The 24,155-nt window shown below is 36.6% G+C and overlaps 1 protein-coding gene across 1 annotated transcript; it reads left to right on the top strand.

Annotated features, from left to right (window-relative positions):
* Window positions 1-2,525: 2,525 nt before the first annotated feature.
* On the top strand, window positions 2,526-18,191 carry LOC103772332 (junction-mediating and -regulatory protein-like; the record flags this gene model as incomplete). Its single annotated transcript, XM_008939660.1, has 6 exons — window positions 2,526-2,691; window positions 5,372-5,559; window positions 11,104-11,190; window positions 13,692-13,787; window positions 15,075-15,624; window positions 17,884-18,191. Coding segments are annotated over 6 exons (1,395 nt in total), but the record flags the coding sequence as incomplete, so codon positions are not given.
* Window positions 18,192-24,155: the final 5,964 nt, after the last annotated feature.

The raw sequence follows: 24,155 nt of genomic DNA, 5'->3' as shown, positions 1-24,155 counted from the left end.
CGCTCTTAAATTTGTAACAAAAATCCCTGAAATTTTCCAAGAGTGATGATATTGTTTTGAGTTATCACATATATCTAGTATCTTACATAATGTTTTAACATAAATGGTTGAAAAAGGTCTCCATTTTTCTTTTTTATTATGTGGGTAGGATATCTGCCTGAGAACCGTACAATAATATTAATATCCCATTACTGTTGCATCTGAAAACTGGATGTGTTGGTGTTGTAGCCTTAAAACAGACCAGGTAGCTGGCAGCATCTCTGTGCTTTGAGGGCTAAGATTCAGTTGTCAGACATGTCCTTTATCAGGAAGACACTTGTGAGGCTGAATGAAATACTGAGCGGCTGTAACTTGATAATCTGATATTTTTTAAGGTGCCCTGTTTATGTCTCTGTGCAGTCTTCATAAAGTCCATGGACCTAAATTTGGGAACATCTTTTTTTAAAGGGAAAATAAAAGTATAACCTTGATGAATTTCACCATTCATTGACAAAGCAAAAGTTCTTAGCTATGGTGGAAGTTTGAATGACTGCTTTAATTTAAAAACCAAACCAAAACAAACCCCACTAAGTTTTGTTGCTATGATGTATTTCTTTACAGTAAGAAAATCCTCTGAAAATGCTAAAAACCCAGACGCTCTGAGTGTCCATTGAACACTATCCCTTTTATATGGAAAAACTGGAAAGGTCAAGAGAATCAGTCTTTTTGTCTTGAAAACTAGCCTCTAATTCACTCCAAATATGCCATCGTTGTGTCATTTACTGTTCTGGTCACAATTAGCAACAATGTAATAGTAATAAAATGGGACAACAAGACTTTATGGTGTCACACTGAACTGAAACACTTAAGTTGTGCATTAGTGTTCATAAGATTTATGATTTATAATTGTAAGATTTACTTAAGGGTTTACTGAGTCCTTCAAGCTAATAGTTGATACACAAAAATGCAGTCAGTATATATGCAATATAGCAGAAAAAATATTTAAAATAGACACTACAAGAGTTGATTCACAGGTCTTCTCTCTGTCAGTCTTAAATGTAAAGAAGCGTAAGGCACAGAACTGTTTCCTTAGCATTTATTTGATCTGTGAGGTCCCTGTCAGGTGCTAAAAGCATACGTGCTGTAAAAAAACAACGGGCAGGACAAATACATGGAGTAAAATCCAGTGTCTGTTTTGTATAAAAGGCAACGCTGTAGCTTAAGCTGTGCTGCAATCTGTGCTTGAAGCTTTTGAAACACTGTAGGGAAGTATCACTGCACTGCTTACTGTGTTTCATCTTCCTGGATATTTGCAGTTAACCTTTGTTCAAAACACTGTGTTGAGTAAGGTGGATCTTTGGCTTAATTCAGTACAGGTATCTTTCTGGTTTAGTACAGCTATATTTAAACACGTGTGATAAATGAACTCAAGGAAACCCATTTCTGACCATTAATTACAGATGTAGTTGTACCTTGAAGAAAGCACCATAATAGAAAAACATCGTATCAAATATTTTTTAAAATTTATTTGTTTGCTAGGTGCTTTATTTTTGCTTGGTGAACATCCTTTTTGAACAATTGAATGTGTGTAGTGCAGGAACTGTTCCATGTTTCATAAGAATGATGAGGGAGGTAGATCACAAATCTCCAGTAAAATTTACAATTACTTTCATCCACTATCTGAGAAAAACTATCAGAGATACATTTTATGAGCAGGTGGGGACCTTGAATGTAGCCATAATCCTCCTGCATATGGGTTGTAGAGCATGGTTTTGAACTCCTTCCAAAGTGAGACAGCTCATAAGATCCTTTTACATGCCAGTATTTCTTAAATACAGGCTGAATGGCTAAGTGTATTGAGCAGTTAAATCTTGTTTGGTTGAATGAAAGCACATGATTTGAGTTCACTTTGGTTTTGTCTTGTCACTCCTCGTATGTCAAATATATGTCACAAATAAGTGCTAAGATATATATAAATACCTTAATCTAGATCTTTTATTCTCCTGTGAGGGACTCCAGAAAAAATGAAACTCCTCAGTTAAGGTGTCATTACAAGCAAATCAGTGCATGTGATCATCCCTGTTTTCACCATCTTTCACTTTTTTTCCTCAGTTCAGTTTTAATGACAGTTTTAACTGTGATTTTCTAGATGCTGAACAACTTTTAGATTTTTGGAGCTGAAGGTAAGGAAATACTGATTTCATTACATACCTTCAGAGAATCAAGTAATACAGTAGAAGAGCCGTAGGGATGTTTCACGGTACACACTATATCACTTGTCACTTGGACAGTAACAAAGCATAATCCAATGCCATGGATTATTGCCATGTATTAAAAATGTCTCATACTAAAGATGTCTGAAAGCGTGTGACTGATTAAAACCAGTATCATCCTCTTGATGTGTTCAGTTTTACATTTATGTAAAATGTTACATTTAGTGTGACAGACTATGTTTAGCTGTCGTCGTAAAGTCTGTGATTTTGTTATCCTCATCATCCTGGAGTCACGTGGTCTGTTTTTGGTTTTGTTTTCTCTTTTCATTTTAGATGCAGAGCCTCAAAGGTGGTACAGAAGCTATAGCCCATTTGGACCAGTTAGAAGCTGATTATTATGATCTACAGCTTCAATTATATGAAGTGCAGTTTGAGATCTTGAAATGTGAAGAGCTGCTGCTGACAGCACAACTTGAAAGCATCAGAAGACTCATGTCAGGTGTGTTATGCATTTTAATTAAGACAATTTGTAAAAGATAGTTCTCTCTCTAGAATTCTAATAAAACCAGTGGGAATGAAATGAGAGCACATTCGTTACCATATGTAGAGCTGGATCTTCTGAAATAAGTACTATTAGATTCAAATTTACACCTGTTCATAAGGCATTTACATACACATACACAGGTCTTGGTCTGGTTCTCATTGCCTGTGCTTGGAAGGAAGCATATAAGTTATTATGGAAGTTTTGGAAACTTAAAGGGGAATATCTTAATTATTGGACAAGTCTCATTAACTATTGCACTGGTATTATTAATTTCTTTGAAGCAATTGCTTTTCAAAAGGTATTCCTGTCAATCAGAGTTCTTCAGTTAAACTTTGAAGAGTGTTGTATTGCTATTTCACTGATTTAAAGCATTGATGCAAACCTTCCAGAACGTACTATACTTTGTATGCTTAAAAACTATGAAAATGGAGCAGGTAAATCACTCCACCTTTTTTTTTAATATAGTTAATGTTTTTATTCACACAAGCTGCGTTTTACTGTTTAGTGCATTTGGGCTTGCATAGCAAATTCTTTTTATGGACAGAAAAGTCACTTAAGAGGGATTTGAAGCTGAAGTCTATTGGGAGTTGCCCCTGGAAAAAGAGAAAACATAGGTTTCATGGACTCTTCTCACTATTAAGTGAACCTCCTCCTTCTAGGCTTGTGATAGCAAAAATTGTAACTGTATGTATGGAAGATGAAGATTGAAAACTCTGTAAATTACTTAAAAAATGTGGCAGCTTTGAGCATGTGCCTCTCTGGAGAGCTGGTTCATGCTTTAGAGAGAGAGTTTTTGTACTTGGCAAATCAGACATTTAATTTTGCTACCGAAGACACCGTATGGTTTGCATACCTCCAGACCAAAGGAAAGCCCTTGAACAGGGAGCTGAGAAGGAATGTGTATCAAAATCCTTTCTCTTTCATAGTAACTGCTGCAAAAACATCATAGGTCATTGTGACTTGTCACTAATATTTTCTACAGAAACCTCAAAAAAAAAAACCCAACACCACAGCCTCACCGAAAACAAAATGAAAACCCTAGTCAGCTAAACAACTAGGCCTCTCCTTCCCCTAAGGCAACAAAATAGTACATTCTGGCTTCCTTTTCTATTCTAAATCTGTAAAGCATTCTTTGATAATAAATCCCGAAGTTGGATTTTGTTGGGTTGTTTGGTTTTATTTTTTTTTTTTTTTCCATTAAAGACAGTGGTCTATGTTAGAAGGAATTACTGGTTTTTAAGAACTATCAGTTAATGTCCCATAGGACAGGAAATGGAAAATACCATGCTTAAGTGAAGTTCAGAGCAGCAATTTCATCCTTTGAACAAAATTCACACATGCTTAGGTGGAGGGGATAGAACACTTAAAGTGAAGAACATGACACTGATGCAGCTACATTTCTTCCAGACTGTTCAGCATCAAATCTGATGAAAGCATCTAAAATGTACAGTGGTCTTTTAGTATCTGGTGTTTCCTGTACTGTCAAAGAGAAAAGAATAGTCTGTTGTATATTCTGTTACACTTCCTCTTTAAAGTGTACGCACAAACAGTAAAGTAATATTCTTTACTTAAGTGTGCATATCTGTATAATTTGAAAAATGTGTCTTAGTGACTTACACAACCTGTTGTTCTTTACTCTTTGACTGTATTGGCTCTGCAGGAGTATTTAATAGAGTTTGGGTTTCTGTTTTGAGTGACATCAGCAGTACTGCTAATGAAGTACCAACAGCATTCTTGGAGAGCGTGATTTGATTTGACTGTCACTCATATCATGCCAGCTGTATCTGCCTGTTTCAGACAGCAGTAGTGCATATCCCTCTTGGTGTATTACAAAAATAGCCTGCTTGATATGTCAGTGAAATAAGGAACAAGAGACCTTTGCTTCTTCACCCCAACATTCTGCAAGGATTTATAATCATCACTCCTCCCTTCCTGGCAAGAGATGAGAAGGCAGTGTTCAGAGATTAGCTCAATGTTATACTGAGTGTTTCACTCAAGAGGCTAAAAGTGAGTGTTGATGAAACTATGAGTAATGAGCCCCTTCTCAGGCCTGTAATGCTCTGAAGGATTGCCTTGAAGTTACTCTCCCTTGCTGCCTCTGAGCAGGAGCAGTGACTGTCAGGTAAAAAACTTCTTAAGAGGGGATTTTTGTGTTTCATTGTGTCATTCCCCTTTCATGAAATTAAGTTGGTTGTGACAGAAGAATCTCATGCCAAAGACTTCATATATCCTGAACTTTGTGGGGAAGGACAGAGGTTATTACTGCACAAGCATAGGTCCTTTGTACTTATGAAGAGACCCAAAACCATGCATGGACATTGTGATCAAGTTAAGCTCCACATGCAAGTGTACATTTACTGTTCTTGGTTTTTGATGCTCTGAGCTTACTGCATACCAGGCTATGCTTCATTGGTGTTGATTTCTGTTCTTCATATAAACCTAAAAAGGCCTAAAATACGTTGCTGTTTAGTGTGTTTTCTCTAAACTTTTGACTTTTGACAGACCTCTGAAAGGACTGTATCATCCTTCTACATTAAATCTTGCAAGTCAGTGGGAGGGTTGTTGAACAAAACAAGATGTTAATGAAATACAAACTACTGATTTGACTTTTTCATTGCTGACATTTTTAAAACAGAGAAGAGAGATGAAGTTGTATACTATGACACTTACGAAAGTATGGAAGCTATGCTTGAAAAGGAGGATATGGCAACATCTATACACTTGCAGAAAGAGGAGCTGCAAAAGTTACAACAGAAAATACGCCAGCTGGAAGCAAGGCGTGGACGTATTTCAGCCAAGAAAGCCTACCTCAGAAATAAGAAGGTATTATTAAGTTGCAAATCTCTAGCATAATTAGCAAATTTAATAAAACTTCAAAAGGTTTAATTTCAGATACAATGTCCAAGTCTCCCAGAATTTTTGTAGATTATATTTACTAGTTCTAGAAGTTATTTTAGAGTACCAAATATAATAGCATTTATTATTAAATTTATATGTTTAAGATTCAGTTTGCTTTTTAGCTTTAAAGGAACCTTTAATTACTTGAAGTCAACAAATAAACTTGTTTCTGTTAACTAATCAGAATACTTTAATGTGGAAAGTACTTGCTAGAATGCATGTTTTTACTGAGAGTAGTATCATATGTATCTGCAGAAGAGATTTTTCAAGGGTGTTTTCTCGCTGAGTTCTATTTTCATTCTCATATCTTATCCTTTTATATTTGTGTCATGTGTCATTGATACTCTGTATTCAGCAGACGTATATGAAATCCAATATATATGCCTAATTTCTAAAACTTAATTCTGCTATTGTTGGCCACTTTCCATTTTCAAGTGTTACATCACTGGGATGTTGTGTGGAAAATTTTTTTAATATAGCAAATGTTTTGAAATTGTCTATCAAGTATATGTAAGTACGTTCATTCCTTTTTTCTAGAATGACTTGTTTATTGTCTCTAGGAGTTTCTGGTTACATCAATATGTATTATTAATGAGAGAGTTGCTCGATGAGTAGAAAAGGTCAAAGTTTTGAGAAAGCATTGTAATACTTGTTACAAAATATATTTCTACACCAGACTATATGCTATAAGTCTATGCAGAAGTCTTGGTTAAGACCTCAGTCTAGATTGGGATCAGGGGTTGGTGTGGTTATAAGTTCCCAGTTGTGTCCCTTGGTGTGGGATATGGCTGCTTTTATATAAACAGTTGTAGCAGATTGAGGGTAGAGCCTAAAGGTCTTGTCTTCCCTGTGTAACTAATATATTTATTTCTGTACCTGAATATGAAGCATAACAGAGAAAACAAATCAGTAGTTGATACTTTTTGAATTTTTTAATTTCTTCAGTTGCTGTCCTGTCTGATTAACACAATATGGAGAAGAGTGCAAATCTACTATAAAATAAATGTCTCTTGTTCACCAGTTATGGGAAGTAGTTTGCTCAGAGTTATTGAGTTTGTTTTATGTGAGTTTGTAAACACAAGAAGTATCAAGAAGCTGAGCTGTTTACTGCTTCAGATCCCCTCTGTCACATTACACTAATCAATATAAGCTACATTGTAATAGTTTTGCTATTTTTTTTCTTGCATATGAAAAGACACTGCTGACATATTACAGAGTAGACAAACCTGTTTGAAAGTGAGAGCATGGTCCTGGTTCCTTACTTAATTTATGGGAGTTAACATGTTGACAAGCAGTTCTCAAGGAGGAGTAAAGATAGTTTAGCGTGCCTTTTTATCTGTATAACGAACTACTTACATTCAGTTGACTCATTTGTTTCAAGGTTTTGCTATGACTGAATACCTTGTTTAACCTGAAGGAAGTAGTTCTAGGCTATGGCACTAGTTGCAGCGTGTCTAGCCGTGCACTGAGACATGGTGCAGGCTTCTATGTGATAGTATTGCTCATCTGGAGTGATATGGTAGTGGTAGTATTGTGTGCAGGAGTAATATGTCTGCACAGCATTGTGCTGGAAGTGTGTGGCTATACTGCTTTCAGGACTGGAGGTAATGTCTCCACATGGAACTTCACTGCTGGACATTGCACAGCATGGATATCACAGTGCTGTCAGAGCTGTTCCAGCTCTCTGGTGATTTCATTGAAATACCGTGTCTTTCAACTTGCAAGGGAAAACCAAAGATTTTTATTCAAGCAAAACAATAAGGAAGAACTCATTTTTGTGTACCATTTTGTGGCACTCGTTGGGCAGCAAAGAACATAACCATTTTGATGGGAAGTTAGAGGTATTTATGCTAGCTGCTCTTACCACTGCTGAATCATGCAGAGCCCTAGTACACTTACTAGTGATTACTTGAAAATCAATACTTTGTGACTTTTATTAGGAAAGAAACAAGCTTTGTATCTTGAATGACCATTCTAGTGATACTGCAAAACATTGTTAATGAACACTAGTGGCTGATCTGGGTAGTCGTTCTTTACAAAACTGTGAGGAAAAAAGCTTCTTGCTCTAAGAGTAGGCAGTTGAAGTTAAGCATGCAGAACAAAGATAGAGGTGGGGTGCAAAAGGAGGCTCTAGGTGGTGTGAAATAGCACAGTGAGGACTGAATGCTACGTGGAGGAAAGAATAAGGCGTTGAGGGTGCACTTGGAAAATACATACTGTGTGGTGAATCTTTTCTCAAAGTCTGTCTCAATTAAGAAAAATCTATTAGTGAACTGAGATGAGAGTCTACTTCATGCTTTTCAGAGTGTGTTCCTGACCATGCTTGTTTCAGCAAAGTGTCTGAAAACAAACCTGTAAGCAAGTGTTCTGTTTTGGATTGGGTTGATGAGGTTTTAGGGGTGATGGTTTTTTAATTTCTTTCTTCTGTGTTTTCTACCCTGTCAGTTTTGTAGTTGAAGAACAAGCTGTGTGTTAAGTGGTGTACATCACAGTCTTGTGATACATTTAGAAATTACAGTCCTTGTTCATTATTAGGTGTTTGGCCACTGAAGATTCCCTTAGGAGAATGCCCCTGTAGGAGGATGCTCCATTTGTCAGAGAAAGTTGCAGATACCTTGATAAAGGAAACAATAGGAAATTATTCTTTAAGTTTTTATTTTTTTGGAGGCAGCCATTTCATCATCCATGTATTTTAAAATATTTTCTATTGAGGAGCTAATGCAATTATCAAGGAAATCAATTACTCTGTGTAGAATAATATTATATATAATATAAAATTCTGTGATTAATAGTACCTATTAATTTTTTTTTTCAGAAATCCCTTCCCTGTTCTTGCAGTTGATGCTTTTATTTTTTAATGATGTTGTCAAATAGTTGTAGCAAGCCTTTAAAAACTTCTGCTGAAGTTTTGTTAGAAGTCTTCTTCAGTTGTGATTCTGAGCTAGAATTTTTTTGATTTATGGTTTTATAGAGATTGATGTTCTTCCACTGTACTATCATGAGTATAAACTCTTCATTGTCATATATTTTTATACAAACCTGTTTGCATTGTTAGGCCATCATTTCCTGATGTCCCTTTGTGTTGATGACAGTGCGTTAGTTATTAAAAAATGAGATTTTAATAGCAGTCTGACTATTTTTCCAGTTTATTGAAAGCTAGTTAGGGGCTTCTCATGCAGGCTGTTGCTGTTGTTGGCCCAGCCCACCCCCTGCTGGCTGCACTCTAGTAGTAATTTGGTTACCATATGGAACAAGCAGCTGTTTTATCAGACATCTAGATTTATAGCATAGTCAAGATAAATAAGGTTGTGTAGGAGGTATTTTTCTAAATGTCTTTGGAAAAATGAGAGCTGGGAAGAAATTGAACTGGTTTACATCCAGGAAGAGTATTCCTTATCATGAGCAAACTACAAGAAGCAGCTGGTTGGTAAAGCTGTTCGTAATGTGTGCTTTGACTTAGAAAGGTTCTTCACGTGCTGTTATGCCCATTTAATAGGATACCTTTAACTACTTTGCAAGCCTAGAGTTTAAAGTACAGCTGGTGCCAAACCAGGTGTTATCTAGATGCAGTGAAAGCTAGCATGGAGTTTCCTGATATGCTTTCATATTACTGTCGTTATTGCTACCACTCCACAACAGAAGAACATCAGGGCATAGCTACACAGAATGTTCACTGTAAAGTAACGGCCTCTGCATACTGAGCTTACTCAGTGAGGAGCTACCCTTGTCATGCGATGGCTTTCAGTCTGAAAGCAAGGTGCACTGGCACTAGTTATAATACTAATGCAGATCTCTTCTACCTGCATTGCATGTTACTTGTCATAAACACTGTAGCTTATCCAGTCATGAGAACAGAAATGCTTCCTCAGCAATCCCTTTTTGTCTCTTTGTCTCTTTAATAGAAATACAATTTGATACTGTGAGATCAGTCAGGTGATTAAAAGAGAAGTTAACTTTACTTCTTGATGCTCTCTGGTTCCATACAGTTGGTTGGCATCTTTCTTGAAGTGTGGCTCTCAATAGCCGTAATGTTGCTGCTATCCCAGTGCTGAGAAGGAGGCACTATTTCACATCTGCAGCAGGCTGTAATCCTGCTCATACACCCATTTATGATGTTTTCTTTTTTTTGTCGGAGTTTGTTGTTCTATGTTCAACTTGTCATCTGCCACAATCATTCAAATAATTTTCTTTAATGCTGCCACTTGGCTTATTTTCTTCATCATTTGTTTGTAGACACTTGTCTACAAGTAGAAACCTGCATTTTTCCCTATGAAATTGCAACGTTTCTTTATTTTTTTAAACCATTTCTGTAATTAGTTAAGTTGATATAGATTTCTAATTCTGTGGTGCAATGGTCTTTTTTGTTATTTCAAGTCATAGAGATCTAATTATGTTAAAGTAGGTTGTTTATTAGTACAAAGCACCAAATATTTTTCTCTCTGGTTTATCTTCTTCACATGCTTAAAATGTCCTTCATTATTGCTCTTGATGAGAAAGGTATAAATACCAATGTTAAAGAGAAAATGTTTCATAAAAGCTTGCCCCCGAAGGACATATGGGGCATGTTAAAAAAAACAATCATACCTAACATATATTCTCATTATGTTATAATACTTTTGTATATCTTGTAACATACGTTCCTCATTATTTTAGAAGACTTTTAATTGAACCTAACACATAAATAGAGAATAAACTATAAAGGTAAATCCGGAGTATTCAAAGTCTTTCTGTTACTGTCTGATTTCCTGGTCCTTGGTATTATCCTATGAACTTGTCTTGTTGCTACTCTGAATTCCTGCACATACCCTTTTTTTTGTAACTGATATTTAATTCAGTTCTTTTATATTGTCTACCAGATGTTTGTGTGTCATCCTGCTTCTTGTCATCTATTGTAATATGGCCTGGTTTGTTTTTTTTTTTGTCCTGTTCTTATTTGCAAGCAATATAATAAATGCTTGGTTTGAAACAAGACATTAGTCATGAACTTGGTATAATAAGTGAACCTGCCTGTGCATGCATAAAACTGTAACACCTGTATTAATGTTTGCACTTGCACATTGCACATTCAAAAGATGAACTGACACTTGTAAATGAGAAGCTTTTAGTTGCATAAACAGAAATATGTAGCATATTTGAGAGTTAGTTATTATCCTTAAATGAGTTACGCAAGGGTTTTATGAAGAATTTGACAAATTGATATTGCCAGTTTTGTTCTGGTATTGTAGAACAGACTTTTCATGCAGCTGTTACTTGTGTGTAGTCTTTTGACAGTTAAAAGTAAGGGGTTTGACTTTGCCTTGGTTTTGTTTGCATTTGTGTTTTCACTGTGTCTTAAATTAGCTTGTCTGAGATACACTTTATAATCTTTATTTTTCTAATTCTTAGTGCTGTTTGCTAAATATGACATTATATTCTGTAAATTGACAGTTGAAATTCGTATTTTATAAGTAACATTTTATGTCTCTACAGGAGATCTGTATCGCAAAGCATAATGAAAAGATCCGTCAGCATCACCAGAGTGAGGAGGAATACAAAATGCACCATACTGTTCAGCTAGTAAGTTTGAGTTTTCTGCTGTTGAGTTTAGCCTTTAGTTAATGGTATGCATTCCTCATTATACATTAATTAGGAGAGTATTCAGAGTGATAGGAGTTTCAAAAATATGGTGTATATCCCTGACCTTGGCACCATGGATTTCTGTATCATATTATGCTGGTAAGGTGGAGTATATAGCTGTGTAAGGATGACTTTGAACCCAAGCAAGTGAAACAGTTCTATAGTGCTAGATTCACAGTCTAAGTAATTATTGCTAGAGTTAGACTGCCTGCCTTTTGTAATCACATGCACATAGATGATACCAAACATCTCTGAGTACAGATATGCTGAGATGAGTAAGGAAACTATACACATTTATTCTTGAACCTTAAGAAACTTTTTACTTTTCTTCTTTGTGTTGTGTAAAGATGTAGTTCCATCTGTACACTCCACGATTCTTTGTACAGTCTCATTGCAGAGAACAAGCTAGCTAGTCTAACTCTTGTGCTGAACGTAATAGACTTTATCGTAAAGAATAGTCAAATTCTGGGCTACATCCCAGGAGCTGACATAGTATCAATATTTCATAAAGATCTCTTGACAAAGATGCATTGAAATCCAAGTCTTTTTAATTCAGGCTTCAATTAGATTAGTGAAAGTGATTCTGTTTCATCCTTATGCATTTTTAACATGGATACATTTGTCCAGGAAGTCAGCTGCATAATTTATTTTATAAAAAGGCTACTTGTGAAAGACAGTGCGTATTGGCATGCTCTTTCAGGAACTTAGGAAAAAAAAAATTTTTTTTCAGTTCTTACTTATTGTAAGGAATTTGCTGTGTGGATTGTAGTACATTTATCACTCTTAAAAATAAGACTTGACAAAGCTGAAGGACTTTCTTGTCTCTCAAGCACTAGAAGGCTTTTTTTTCTCTTTATTTCATGGTTTTGTTTGCTTGCATTATATAAAGAATCTCATGCTATTGTCATCTTCTTTTTCTGTTAATAATGTAATTTCTACTATTACTGTAAAATGTTTTCGGCCACTGTTTTTTATGAAGAATTTTGAAAATATAACTTCAAGGATGTCCATACCTGAAACCAAATAAGAATTGTGATTTCACTGTTCTTATTTAAACTAAACAAACAAATAAAACCCACTTGAGTTCAAGACTGCTTTCATCTGATCGCATATGTAACATACAGATGTGATGATAAAAATATCCTTTCTTCTTGCTGTAATCTTTTCTTTATGCTTCTGGTTTACCCTCTTTGTTCCCTTGCTCTGTTATTTTTCACCATGTATTTCCATTCATCTTCACCTTTTCCTGTTTCCTTTTCTTACTGTTTTTCCTCGTTTTCCCTGATGTTCTCGTCCTTTCCCTGATGCATCTATACTTAAGCTCTTTCCAGATCAGAGGAGTTGGCCCTTTATGAAGGACAACAGACCACTAGCTGACTCCTGAAAATAGCAGGGAGAGGCAGACACTGCTTTTGTGTTGGCTGTATGACAATAAAATTTCACAAAAGCGATTAGAATTTTTGTTTATAAAGATTAGTTTTTAGGAGTAATACTAAATACTCTTGAGTCATCGAAAAATAAAGGCTGCTGCTTCTGCTCAGGGTTTTTTCTTTACAGTCACTTGTTCTATCACTTTCCTGGTAACTTCCTAACTTGCAAAGTTATTTTTGCCATCTGATAACTGGCACCCACTTTCAATAAATTTGACCAAAGAGCAGTTTTTTGTTTCAAAGTTGTAGTAAGTTTGCTGAAGATTTTGTGAAAATGGAGGACTAGTTATAGTTGGATTCAAATGTGTGTTTTCACTGAGGTAAGATTCCCAAACCAGAAAAAATACAACTGTCTTAGCTGCAAGGATGAGCTTTTATTGAAGTAAGAACTTCTGCTGAAGTAAGGTTACAGAAAGTCAAGCTGGATTAAGTAGTGACATCTTAAGTTAATTAAATATAAAACTTTCATTTGCTGCTGTAATTGTAATGAAAATATTTACTTAATTTACTCAGTATTGAATTAAAAACTTTGTGGCACCTAGTTCTGTGATTTCTTGCACTGTCAAAATACTAGTATGACTTGTTTTAAGTGGGCAACCTTGCAAATTGGACTTTCATTTTATTCTTGGAATGAGAGAAAATGAATACTGGTTTGCTGTCTGGCTTACTTATTACGCTTCTAATTTAAGGGGGCTTCTTTTGGTATAGTGTTCTGTCACTTGTCTAGTTATTTCTCACCTTTCAAGGTAACAAGTCTTCAAGTGTTCCAGTTCCAGACCGAAATCTTCCTTTACTGAGCTCTGCATTTCGTTGAGATTTTTAAAATGTGAAACGTATCATATTTTTGAAGTGGGAGACAAAGGCCAAGTTTTGAAGTTCAGAAATGTGTACTTGATACTTAGGTGGTTAGGTAATTCTTCATTAGTAGAGGAGTTATTTTAATTCAGCCTTTAATGATGCTAAACATAGCATTGGATGTAGCATTTACATGTTTTCCTTGTGTTTTCTCAGAAGAGAGATCAATTACAAGATGAAGAGGAAAGAAAGAGTTCGTGGGTTAGTCAGGAACGACAGAAAACACTGGACAGACTTCGCACTTTTAAACAGGTAACAGAAGAGGAGTTATTTTGCACCATTTTGCAAACGAAATTTTCACTCATTCCAGGACTATACGATGCTATTAGCTATTCTCTTACATTGTGCAGTTAACTGTTCTTTGGAAAATATACAACAAAATATGTCATTGTTCATAACAAATTCCTCTGGCCATTGCATTCCCAATGCTATAAAAAGTTTCTATTCACCCTTCATCCACATCATATGACACTTATCAAAGGTTCCTAAAAGCAGTATAAATTAAATGCTAATGCTCACAAAGAGCATGACCATCTGACATACTCCCACTATCACACATTGCTAGAATGCCTGCCACTGCCTGTTGCAGTGCAAGTATCTGAGACTGCATAGAAGGTGGAATGAAGGGGAAGAAATAAGGAGAGGGGTGAAAGCACCAAAAACCAGGGCTGTATTAATTTGCAGAGACTTATTTTGGTTTTGCTGACTATATTAAAAAAAAATTGACAAGATTCTTTACTAGAAAGCTTTCTTGCTCAGGACTACTCTCTTCATATCGTTGTTTGCAAGGCTTTTGAATTGCATTGCTTCTGGAAATTAAAGCCAGTATACTTCTTTTCACCAGCAACTGTTAATAAATTAACTTCATCTATGAACAAGATATTGTTATAATCTCTATTGTTATTATCTCTTATATTGTTATGATCTCTATTGCTTTAGACCTAGCATAGTTGTGTAAAATGTATTAGGTGTGTCTTTCAGAAGCAGTTAAAATTTTTGCATAAAAACAGCTATGGATCAAACTAATATGCAAAGACAGATCCTGAGGTAGCAAATTTAAGGACTAAATTAAAAATATTTTTGAAAGTCTCAAACTGTTTTATATATTCAAGGGATACCTTTGTAAGCAGCGTGATTCACATCTGAGGCCAGTGTATTAAGCCAGAGAGAACTTTGTTGCAGAAGGAACCACTGACCAGTTTTAGAACAGGAAAGCAAGATGGAATTTTGAATTTTAGTTTCTAGAAAAAACAGTTTTGAATGTGCAGTCAGGTTCTTGGTGAAATTCTAACCCATGTATATCCCTGACTAGATCAATCACACGTAAATTGTGGCTTAACCAGGAATAAAAAAGAAAAAATGGATTATTTTTGCATAAAAGTGAGGATATGTTTCCTTTGTTTTTACATCCAGAGCAAAATGAATGAAAATAGCAGATGAATTATGCTTGTCAAAGACAAACACTAACGACAAGTACTTACACTCTAGAGTAGTGTGTTGTATGTGCTTATCTAACTGTCAATAACTTATGCACTTCAGCGGTACCCTGGGCAAGTAATACTTAAATCAACCAGAATACGACTGACTCATGCAAGAAGAAAATGTGCAGCCAGCTCAGCGTCCTGTGTCAGTCAGCCTCAGTCTCTGCCAGCAACCATACAAATCCAAGAAAAAAGTGAAGAGGTGCAACTGGAACATGCAGTTCAGCCTTTGCAAGTGCAGGATTCCATGAGCTTAGAACAACTGCAAGATACCCCATCACGTCCCAATGGTGTTACCTCTGATCTGCCTCCTGTGAGTCCTCCTTCAGGCACCACTAATGAGCTGGAACCAGAGACTGTTACTGCAGTACCACTTCCACCCCCTTTGCCTCCACCACCTCCTCCTCCTCCACCTTTGCCCTCAAAGGAAGATGACACCAAGTCTTTAGAGAAGAGCAACAGCTTTGTTAAACGTCAGAGTGAAGAGAAGGGAGTCCAGCACTCTCCTGGTATCCCACCAGCCTATCTCTTTGACAGCAGTCAACTAGTCAGTGCCAAGAAGAAGCTTAAGAAGACTGGTGATCTAGAGGGTTTACACAGGAGGAGAGGTAAAGTTTTAGTTTCTGTGCATTGAATTGTAACACACATCACTTCCTCTTATGAGTTGCGACATAGAAAAGTGTGTCCTGTGATTTATTTATAATTATTAGTGGGAAAGTTGTTAAATCCTTTTCAGCTGACAAATGTTGGTAGCTCAAACAAATGTTAGGATCTTTATGATAGCGTGCAGTATGCTTATTCAGTTAGACAGAAGATACTTTTGAAAATGCCTCTCTGATATACCATGACAGACCAGCTAGACAAGGGAACTGAACATTGTCTAGAAGGACCTTTTCATATCTGGTTTGGAGCCAGAACTGCAAATATTACAGGCATCACATGAGGGTGTAGTGTTTTTTTAGTAACAGAATTTTACGTTAAATTATGACCTAGTAAAATGAGTGTGTGTCCTGGGACATAGGAAACGTTGAGAATGCTTTCTTCAAGTTTTCTTCAAATTTTCATACAAAAAATCCACAGACTCTCAAGTACCATTGACAGCTGAGCAAGAATATATATGTTTGGCTACAATTGGAAGTTAAATCTGTGGTCATTCGTACTGGTGTTTCAGTGAAATGTGCTATATTGGCGCAAATGTTTTATTTGAAAATCAGAGGTGGGATTTTCAAAAGCACCCAGCTGATGTATTTTACTGGAAGTTACTGAGAAAAAGTACCTAGAGTGGACTTTGCTGTAATAACTTTTTATTAAAATTCTGTATGGCTCTGTCACTTAAAACCACAGAAAACATCCCTCCATTGACATTTTCCCTCATCCATATAAAATCAAAATAGAACTGTCTTCATTAATCAGACAGAAATGCATGTTCTATCTTGAATTGTCTTTAAATGACTGAAAACTCTTGAAGCAGCTGCATAGTTGTAGAATTCTTAAGCTGTTTTGAATCTTGCATGTACAGTGTCTTTCTTAAGTTCATTATAAATTTTGATGATGCTATGCTTAATTTTTTTTCCCTTTTCTGTAGTTCTACTGTTTGTTTTTCTGATACTTGTTTTATCTTCCTATTTTATATAAACACATATTGTGGATGCAGTTTTATATACATCAGAGAATGACCAATGCCAATTTATATCTTCCCTCTTAAGAGTATTGTCAGTGTCTGCAGCAGCACTCTACCTGCTGCTCTGTGTTCCCAGAGGTGTTCCAAGTCTCTAAGTGGCTTTCAAAACTTGTCTTTGTATGACAGACAAGTGTTTTACAATCTTCCTCCCACCTTAAAATGTGCAGTCCTGTGGTGTTCTTTTATTTCTCTCTTTCCTCGTGTCTATTCCAACTGTCTGGGCCATGAATCTGATGGACAGAGCCCACTCAGAAATGCAAAACAGGTTTTAAACCTCTTTATTCTACAGGTAATCCTGTTTATTTAAAGCTGCTATTCTACAATATCCAAATGTAAATTAAGTATAGACAAAATAACTGGGGAGGAACATTGAAATATTGATCTGGTGGTTGGTATGTGGTGCATGTTGCACGTGCTAGGGTATGTGAGCTATTTCAGGCTGTTGCACTTCATCATACTGCATTCTCTGGATAGAGGTGTTAACCTACGTGTAGTGCTTTAAAGAGCCAAAGCCTGAATTTTATTGCTGTGGAAAACTGGTTTCGAACTGGTGGTAAAGGGAGGATTTGTGATCAAGTATTTACTCTTACATCTCTTGCTTCCATTAATTATAAAGAGAATTTATATGGGCACTCTGTGACTTGGTGCTAATACGTACACGAATCCATAGGAGCAGGAAAATGTGTACGTACATGGGTGCTTCCCTCACTGGCCTATAGTAATAGTCATAAGGTAGGTAAAATCAGTCACAAAATGCAAGTGCTGGGAATGGACTGCACAGTCCAGTACTTGAGATACGGACTCATTCCCTGGGTTTCAACGTCAAGAAAGTGTAATTAAGACTTCTGTTGTGTAGGATTCATTGCCACTATTTGGAACTTTCTGGTGGCAAACAGGAAAGCCCATCTATCTTGTTCAAAAAGTTTTGCTATCTGCCTGAAGGGAGGTTAAGTGGTTTCAGAAATTAGAATGGACTGTATAAACTAGTTTAAATCTGTTAGTAGGGAGGATAAGTTTGGAGCTAAAACAATACCTGAGCTACTAATATGTACTTACTTACATATACGTACAGTGTGGGACTGTCACATTAATATTATGTGGCTGCTCTTTGGTCTGTAGGAAGTACAAACGAAGACTGATAAAAATCTTGTATAAATAATACTGAAGGTCTTTTGATGTATTGCAGTGAGTTCCCCAATGGATGAAGTGCTGGCTTCCTTGAAACGTGGCAGCTTTCACCTAAGAAAAGTTGAGCAGAGAAGTCTCCCTCCTTTTCCTGATGAAGATGACAGCAATAACATCTTGGCACAGATCAGGAAGGGAGTGAAACTGAAGAAGGTGCAAAAAGATGTCTTGAGAGAATCCTTTACAATTCTGCCTGATACTGACCCTCTGACAAGGAGCATCCATGAAGCATTGCGAAGAATTAAGGAAGCATCACCTGAATCAGAGGATGAAGAGGAGAGTTTGCCTTGCACAGACTGGGAAAATTAACCTGTAATTAACTTAGATTTTTTAAAAATATTTCTTCAAAACTTCTTGTGTATAACAATAGTGGCTAAGCCTCAGGTTCTGCATTCTTGGGAGACTTCGTATGAAAGTGACTAAACTGTCCAATGTCCAACATTAGTCCAAAATGCACATAGGAATTTAGTAAAACTGGCTTTTCAAAAAATTTAAGATTTATAGTAAGAAACTTTTTTTTAGGCAACTTCTTTGCCTTTTGTTATTGAGTAATTTTGTTGAATATTGACAGGACTGCTCCTATAAAAAGTTATGGTTTATTTAGTAAATTTGAAGGAACTGTTTGCAGCTTACCAAAAAGCTATAAAAAGCTTTTAAGTAAGAAAGCAGCACAGTCACTCTTAGACAGACATTGTACTTATTTTCTAATTACTTCTTGCCTTGTAAAAATTTAGAATGTTTATCACTTTAAACTGAATAGCTCCAACTGAAGGACACTTAGATTTGACTTCTGAAAACATTGGTGTGGCTGACTCTTTGATAGCTTGGTTTCGATCTGTAAACTCTTTGCCTTAATTGAATTTCCAGACTATAAACAATGAATATACAAATACAATTTCTACTTCTGATACTTGTACAAATCCCATGAATTTGCATTATACAAAACTACAGTGCCTGAAAGGACAGCTATTAGACTTCAGCAGATGAAGTTAATGATTTCAGAACAAACCAGAAATTCACAAGAGATAAGTTTTCAAAATGATGGCTGCATCATTAGCACAAAGATTGTTGATTACAACAGCAGCATACAGTACTGTTCCTCTATGGTGGTTCTGCTACTGGGTTGTGAATGAAGTTAAGTCTTAATGAAAGCTCCCATTAATTGTAAAAATAGGAGAAAAAAAGAGGTATGACAATCTGTAAAGAATTTTAAATCTGTTTAGAAATCATAGAATCATAGAATCCTTTAGGTTGGAAGAGACCTCCAAGATCATCAAGTCCAACCATTGAGCCATTAGGGCTCTAAATTCCTCTGCTAAAACAGATCAGAATCTGTCAGGGTTGGAAGGGACCACAAGGGTCATCCAGTTCTAACCCCTCTGCCATGAGCAGGGACACCTCCCACTAGATCAGGCTGCCCAGAGCCTCATCCAGCCTGGCCTTAAAGACCCCCAGCAATGGGGCCTCAACCACCTCCCTGGGCAACCCATTCCAGGGTCTCACCACTCTCATGGAGAAGAACTTCTTCCTCACATCCAGCCTGAATCTGCCCACTTCCAGCTTTGCCCAATTCCCCCTAGTCCTTTCAGAACTACGGCAGATAAATACTTATAATCCTTGCAAGCAGCTAGCAGTAGGAAAAAGATAACCTCTTTGGATGTTTACAAACAGGCATATCTACCCTGCTTAGTTATTACTGTAGCTGGAGAGTGATTGTTGATAGAGTGCTACACACCTGTCTAGAAGGTGACGGTGACATAGCACATCATCTGCTGAAAGTTTTGGTTACAAAATACTGTCTCAAACTGTTCCATTGATAGGCTGCTTTCAAATAATAGTATTTAAAATTTTTAAAATGGAAAATAAATTTTGCCTTTTTTTCCTCATGAATTAGCTAGCCATTGGCCACACTAATGATTTAATGGTTTAATTGTGGCATGTTCCTTCCATTCCATACCCAATGTACTGCTAGTTTGGGACTTGAAAATGCAGGAATGGAGGTGTACTTAACTCTTGCTGAAACTCAGACTGAAAATAATTTTGTTTGGATGTAAATTTTCTTCACACTTGTGTACTGGAAACTCCTACAGCCCTTCAGAAATCAAGGAACAGCTCTAAGAAAAGACATGCCGTGGAACTGACTTGGCTTTCTCAGTGCAGTTATTCTCTTTTCATTTCCCAGATAACTGAGCAAATTTAAACTTTGTGATTTGACTATGATTTTAGTAAATCTAACTTACTCTTTTGGATCTTGTTTCCATTTTTTAGCAAGAATACACTTTAATATTATGAATCATTTTAAGAAAAAGGGGGAATGGATTTTCAGAGAGTGACTTAGAATTTTTAAAATCTAGTTGGTGGATCTCCTAAACATTTCAAAATCCTCTTTGAAGTCTTAAGTGTACACTTCTGTACAATATAAATACATGTTTTTACCTATGCCGTCTTTTGCAGCCCCACAGAAGCTGTTCAGAGTGCACACTGAAAAATCGCTGCCATGTAGTGCTTGTAATGCACTGGTTGTTGTCATCTTCTTGTCAGTCTGCAATTGTGGGATGTTCTCCTTTTAAGGATGCACTCCTGTCAAAGGCTGAGGTCACATGAAATCACTTGGACCTAAAGCAGGATGCAGTGTCAAGAGTTCTGACTGTGTGCTCTTTGGAGGAGTTCACACATCTGGGACCTGGTTTCTCTTACCAATGTCATATTCAATTACGAAAACAGTCCTGTTTTCATGAGATGAGATGATTTAACAGATAGTACAGATTGGACTGAAAAATGGCCGTGCAAAATAGCTAGCAGCTGAGAAAGGGAAAATGGGCCCCTGCTATGGAAGTGCGTGCAATAATCTGGGAGAACAGAGATTGAGACAAAGCCCTCCTGAAATTTCAGCCGAATACTTTTGACCCAGATGAGTGTGTCTGCTTGAACGTGCAGACTGGCTACCCAGAATTTATTACACAAGAGTAAAATCTAATGAAAGGCTGTTGTAGAAATTGCAGAACAGTATTTTGTACTATACAGTTACCCATTTAAAACCATGCTTTAAGACTGACTTACTGATTTTTAACTGTAAGCTCTGCATGTACAGAAAACAGTTCTGTAGAGATTTTAGGCTGAAAACAGTTATACAAAATTATATTGGCACATGGTAGGAACGGTTTAATAGATGTCCATCCTTTTAAGCTAAATGTAAAGCATTTGTTTGCCTTAGGAGTGAAGGCTGAATCTGATGTAATGTTGTATCTTTATCAAGTGCCAAAAGGTGTCTTCATGTGTGTGCAAGGAGTATTAAAAATGCCCACTGAGGTGGTTTCATTAATTATTGAAGTGTGGAGACAAACAAATAGTAACTAATTCCTGCAGGAGATCTAGTCATCTTTTGTATTACCTCTATGTGAGTTAACATCTACATCAAGTTAGGGCTAACTTTTTTTAAGAGCAGTTCCTGCCTTACAAACACGTACAAAAGTGTTGAGGCATTCTACATATCAAAGTGGAGCTGAACAAGCAGTATGAAGATGCCATAGGTTTTGTATGAAAAATGGGAAGATTACTGGTTATTTAAAGTACCCCAGGCCTCTATCTCTGTTTGTGTACATAATGATAGACATAAATCACTATAGTACATTAAGAGTACTCTTAAGTAATGTGAAACATAGGTTCCTGGGAGTGACAGAGTAACAGAGAAGAAGCAAGCCTTTGCTCTTCAGTCTTCTAAGCCAGTATTTTGTGCTTCTCCAAACTCTAATAATCTGTGTTTACTGCCAGTAACACCACAAGGCAAAAAAACCAACCTAGTCATAATCTGTGTGTCCTGGCTCTAGATTTGGTGTGTCATTACCCTGGGAGCAAAGAGACTCAAGGCTTTTGAAAACTGCTTCTCAGTATTGCATGTTGGAATTCGCTGTTATTTTGATCAGAGAGTATCTGTACAGCCATTTAGCTTTTCAGATGTTCCTTTTTCTTTTTCCCAAACAGGTGATTCACAGCCACTGATGTGAGAAAAGAAACCCCAGTAGAAGATTACTTTTCCTCTTCATTTCTGAAAATTCAGAGCCAGCAGTTAGGACCATCAGTTCCACGGGAGGCTTTATTTGGCAAAGAAAGAGCCTTTCTTTGGGAAATGATTCGGTGTATGGAGAAAAATGGCCTGAAATGTTAATTTTCAGGGCACTTTTTTTCTTTAATTTGCTAAAAAAATTTCTGGTTTGGGCAGAAAGCTAAGTTGTTGAGGTGTGCATTTTACATAATTAAGAAAAGCTGACTCTTAAGCACTTCTTATGTTTCTGTTAGTAATGTGTGGCCAGTGAAGTGGGGGGATGTGGCAGTTTTATTTGTGAGCATACTTGCTGTTACAGTAACTTTGGGATTGGCTGAGGCATCAAACCAGCTATAAAACATCCCCTCCGCTGTACTGAATACATCATCTGCTTGAAAATCCAACTAAATGGTTCTTTGCAGAGAAGCTTGCTGTGCAGCAGTGTGGTGCTGCAGAAAGAGAAGAATTTGTAGTTGCACCACAGTAGCTGAAATTCAGTAACATGCAACTCAGACTTTTTCTTCCAAGTTTGAAGAAGTGTATGTTGGTATGAAAAGTAACAAGTGACCACAGCGCAATGAGAGTTAAGAGCTGAATTCAGTACATATTCAGGAATGCGTGTCTTTCTAGCATGGTACATTTAGCAAGACATATTGCAGCACCTTCTTAGAAGGTCATTTGTAGTCTGACACCTTTTTGAAGTAGACATTTTCATGCTTTTTAAAAATAATATTTAGCTATGCTGAACCAAGTTAGTTTCAGTATCATTTGTTATAGGAAGCAATATTTTGTAATTTCATACTTAATATTATTTTTGTCTTTCGATTTAAAATGGCTTTTGATTACTCTAAGCAGCCTTCATTTAAAAAAAATGAAAGCACTAAAATATACTGGTAATTCAGTTGTGAAAATCATACTTCTCTCTATGGTTTTCATCATTGCCTTTATTGGCTGCAAAAATGTTTGTATTTCATACTCAAAAGCCTACTGGCTGGAAAAAAAAAAAAGTTCCTCATTTGATCCTGACTTTTTTTTTAAAGGAGAGTTACAGTTTCCTCTGCAGTGAATACTCAGAAACAATCCTAAACTTCATGACACATGGCTGCATGCAGCTGCTCTTGGGGATACCACAGTACTAAGAGTACTAAGAGACAGGGAGCCTTGCAATATCTAGAAACTCCATGTGATATTGAAGTCACCCTGTTAGAATTCTAAAGAAAACTGCATTTTCAGAAGCATTTTATTTTTACTAGTGTGACATACATTCTGAGAAATGCACAGTTCCTGTCCTTTGTGTAGAGTAGTCATTCACTGTTCCTTTGACAGACAAGCTACTATGCAGTTCTGTTTTTCTTTTAGTGGAGTTACACTTACTGCTGTTGCGATGTAATGGAAGATGTATTGTGTTAATGTTTATAACAGGAGATTTCACATCTTGCCATTGACTTACCTAAAGCAGAACAGGAGGGCTTACCTTAGCACTAGGTTGTGTAACCTAAAGGAACCTCAGCCCCTGGATTCTTCAGTTTTGCTGTGGCTGTCTTAAAATTAAAGCTCTAACAAACATTTGAGAAGGATGTTACTTTACCCTTGCTATCAACAGGCATTTTCCTAACCTTGTTGCCTTATTTATAAAATCAGTTGAATGCTCGTTTTTGAAGCACCTGTGAGCAGCATTACTGTAGAGGTGTGTTGATTTTGCAGTATTCGTTGTCAGGTCTGCATTTTTCTGTCTTTGATCAGCTCTACAAAGTACCTGAAACTGACTTTCCAAGGACCTAAAACTACACCTTGTTTTTTTCTAAACCACTTCTCTAAACCCTGGGTTACATGGTGTGGTTGCAAAACTGTCTGTGTTATGCAGAAAGAGCAGTTTCAAAGGCCATTATAGCCATTTGACATTGCCTGTACTGTAAGCTGTGGTGTATTTTTGCTCCCTGTTTGTCTGTACCCCAGTCACACCACACGTTAAAACTGAGGTAATCGAATTTCTGGCTGTAGTACAAAGCAGAACTATGATGTAGAATGGTAATTCATGTTATACGTTTCATTTGGAACTTAGTGCTAAATTAACAGTGATGACTATGCAACTTTTATGTTACTTTTTTTCCTATTTTCCAGCCCACAGTTTTAGTGCTTAGATTGTGCACATGTGACACTATCAAAATTCCAAGCCAATGAGAAGTAGTGTAATTTTAAAGTATACCTGCAGTGGTGCCCTTGCACAACAT

The sequence above is a fragment of the Merops nubicus genome, unplaced genomic scaffold (genome assembly GCF_000691845.1).
Source record: "Merops nubicus isolate BGI_N331 unplaced genomic scaffold, ASM69184v1 scaffold13484, whole genome shotgun sequence".
Taxonomy (NCBI): Eukaryota; Metazoa; Chordata; class Aves; order Coraciiformes; family Meropidae; genus Merops; species Merops nubicus.
Note: the sequence above shows the minus strand (reverse complement) of the source record. Positions and strands in the feature narration are given on the sequence as shown.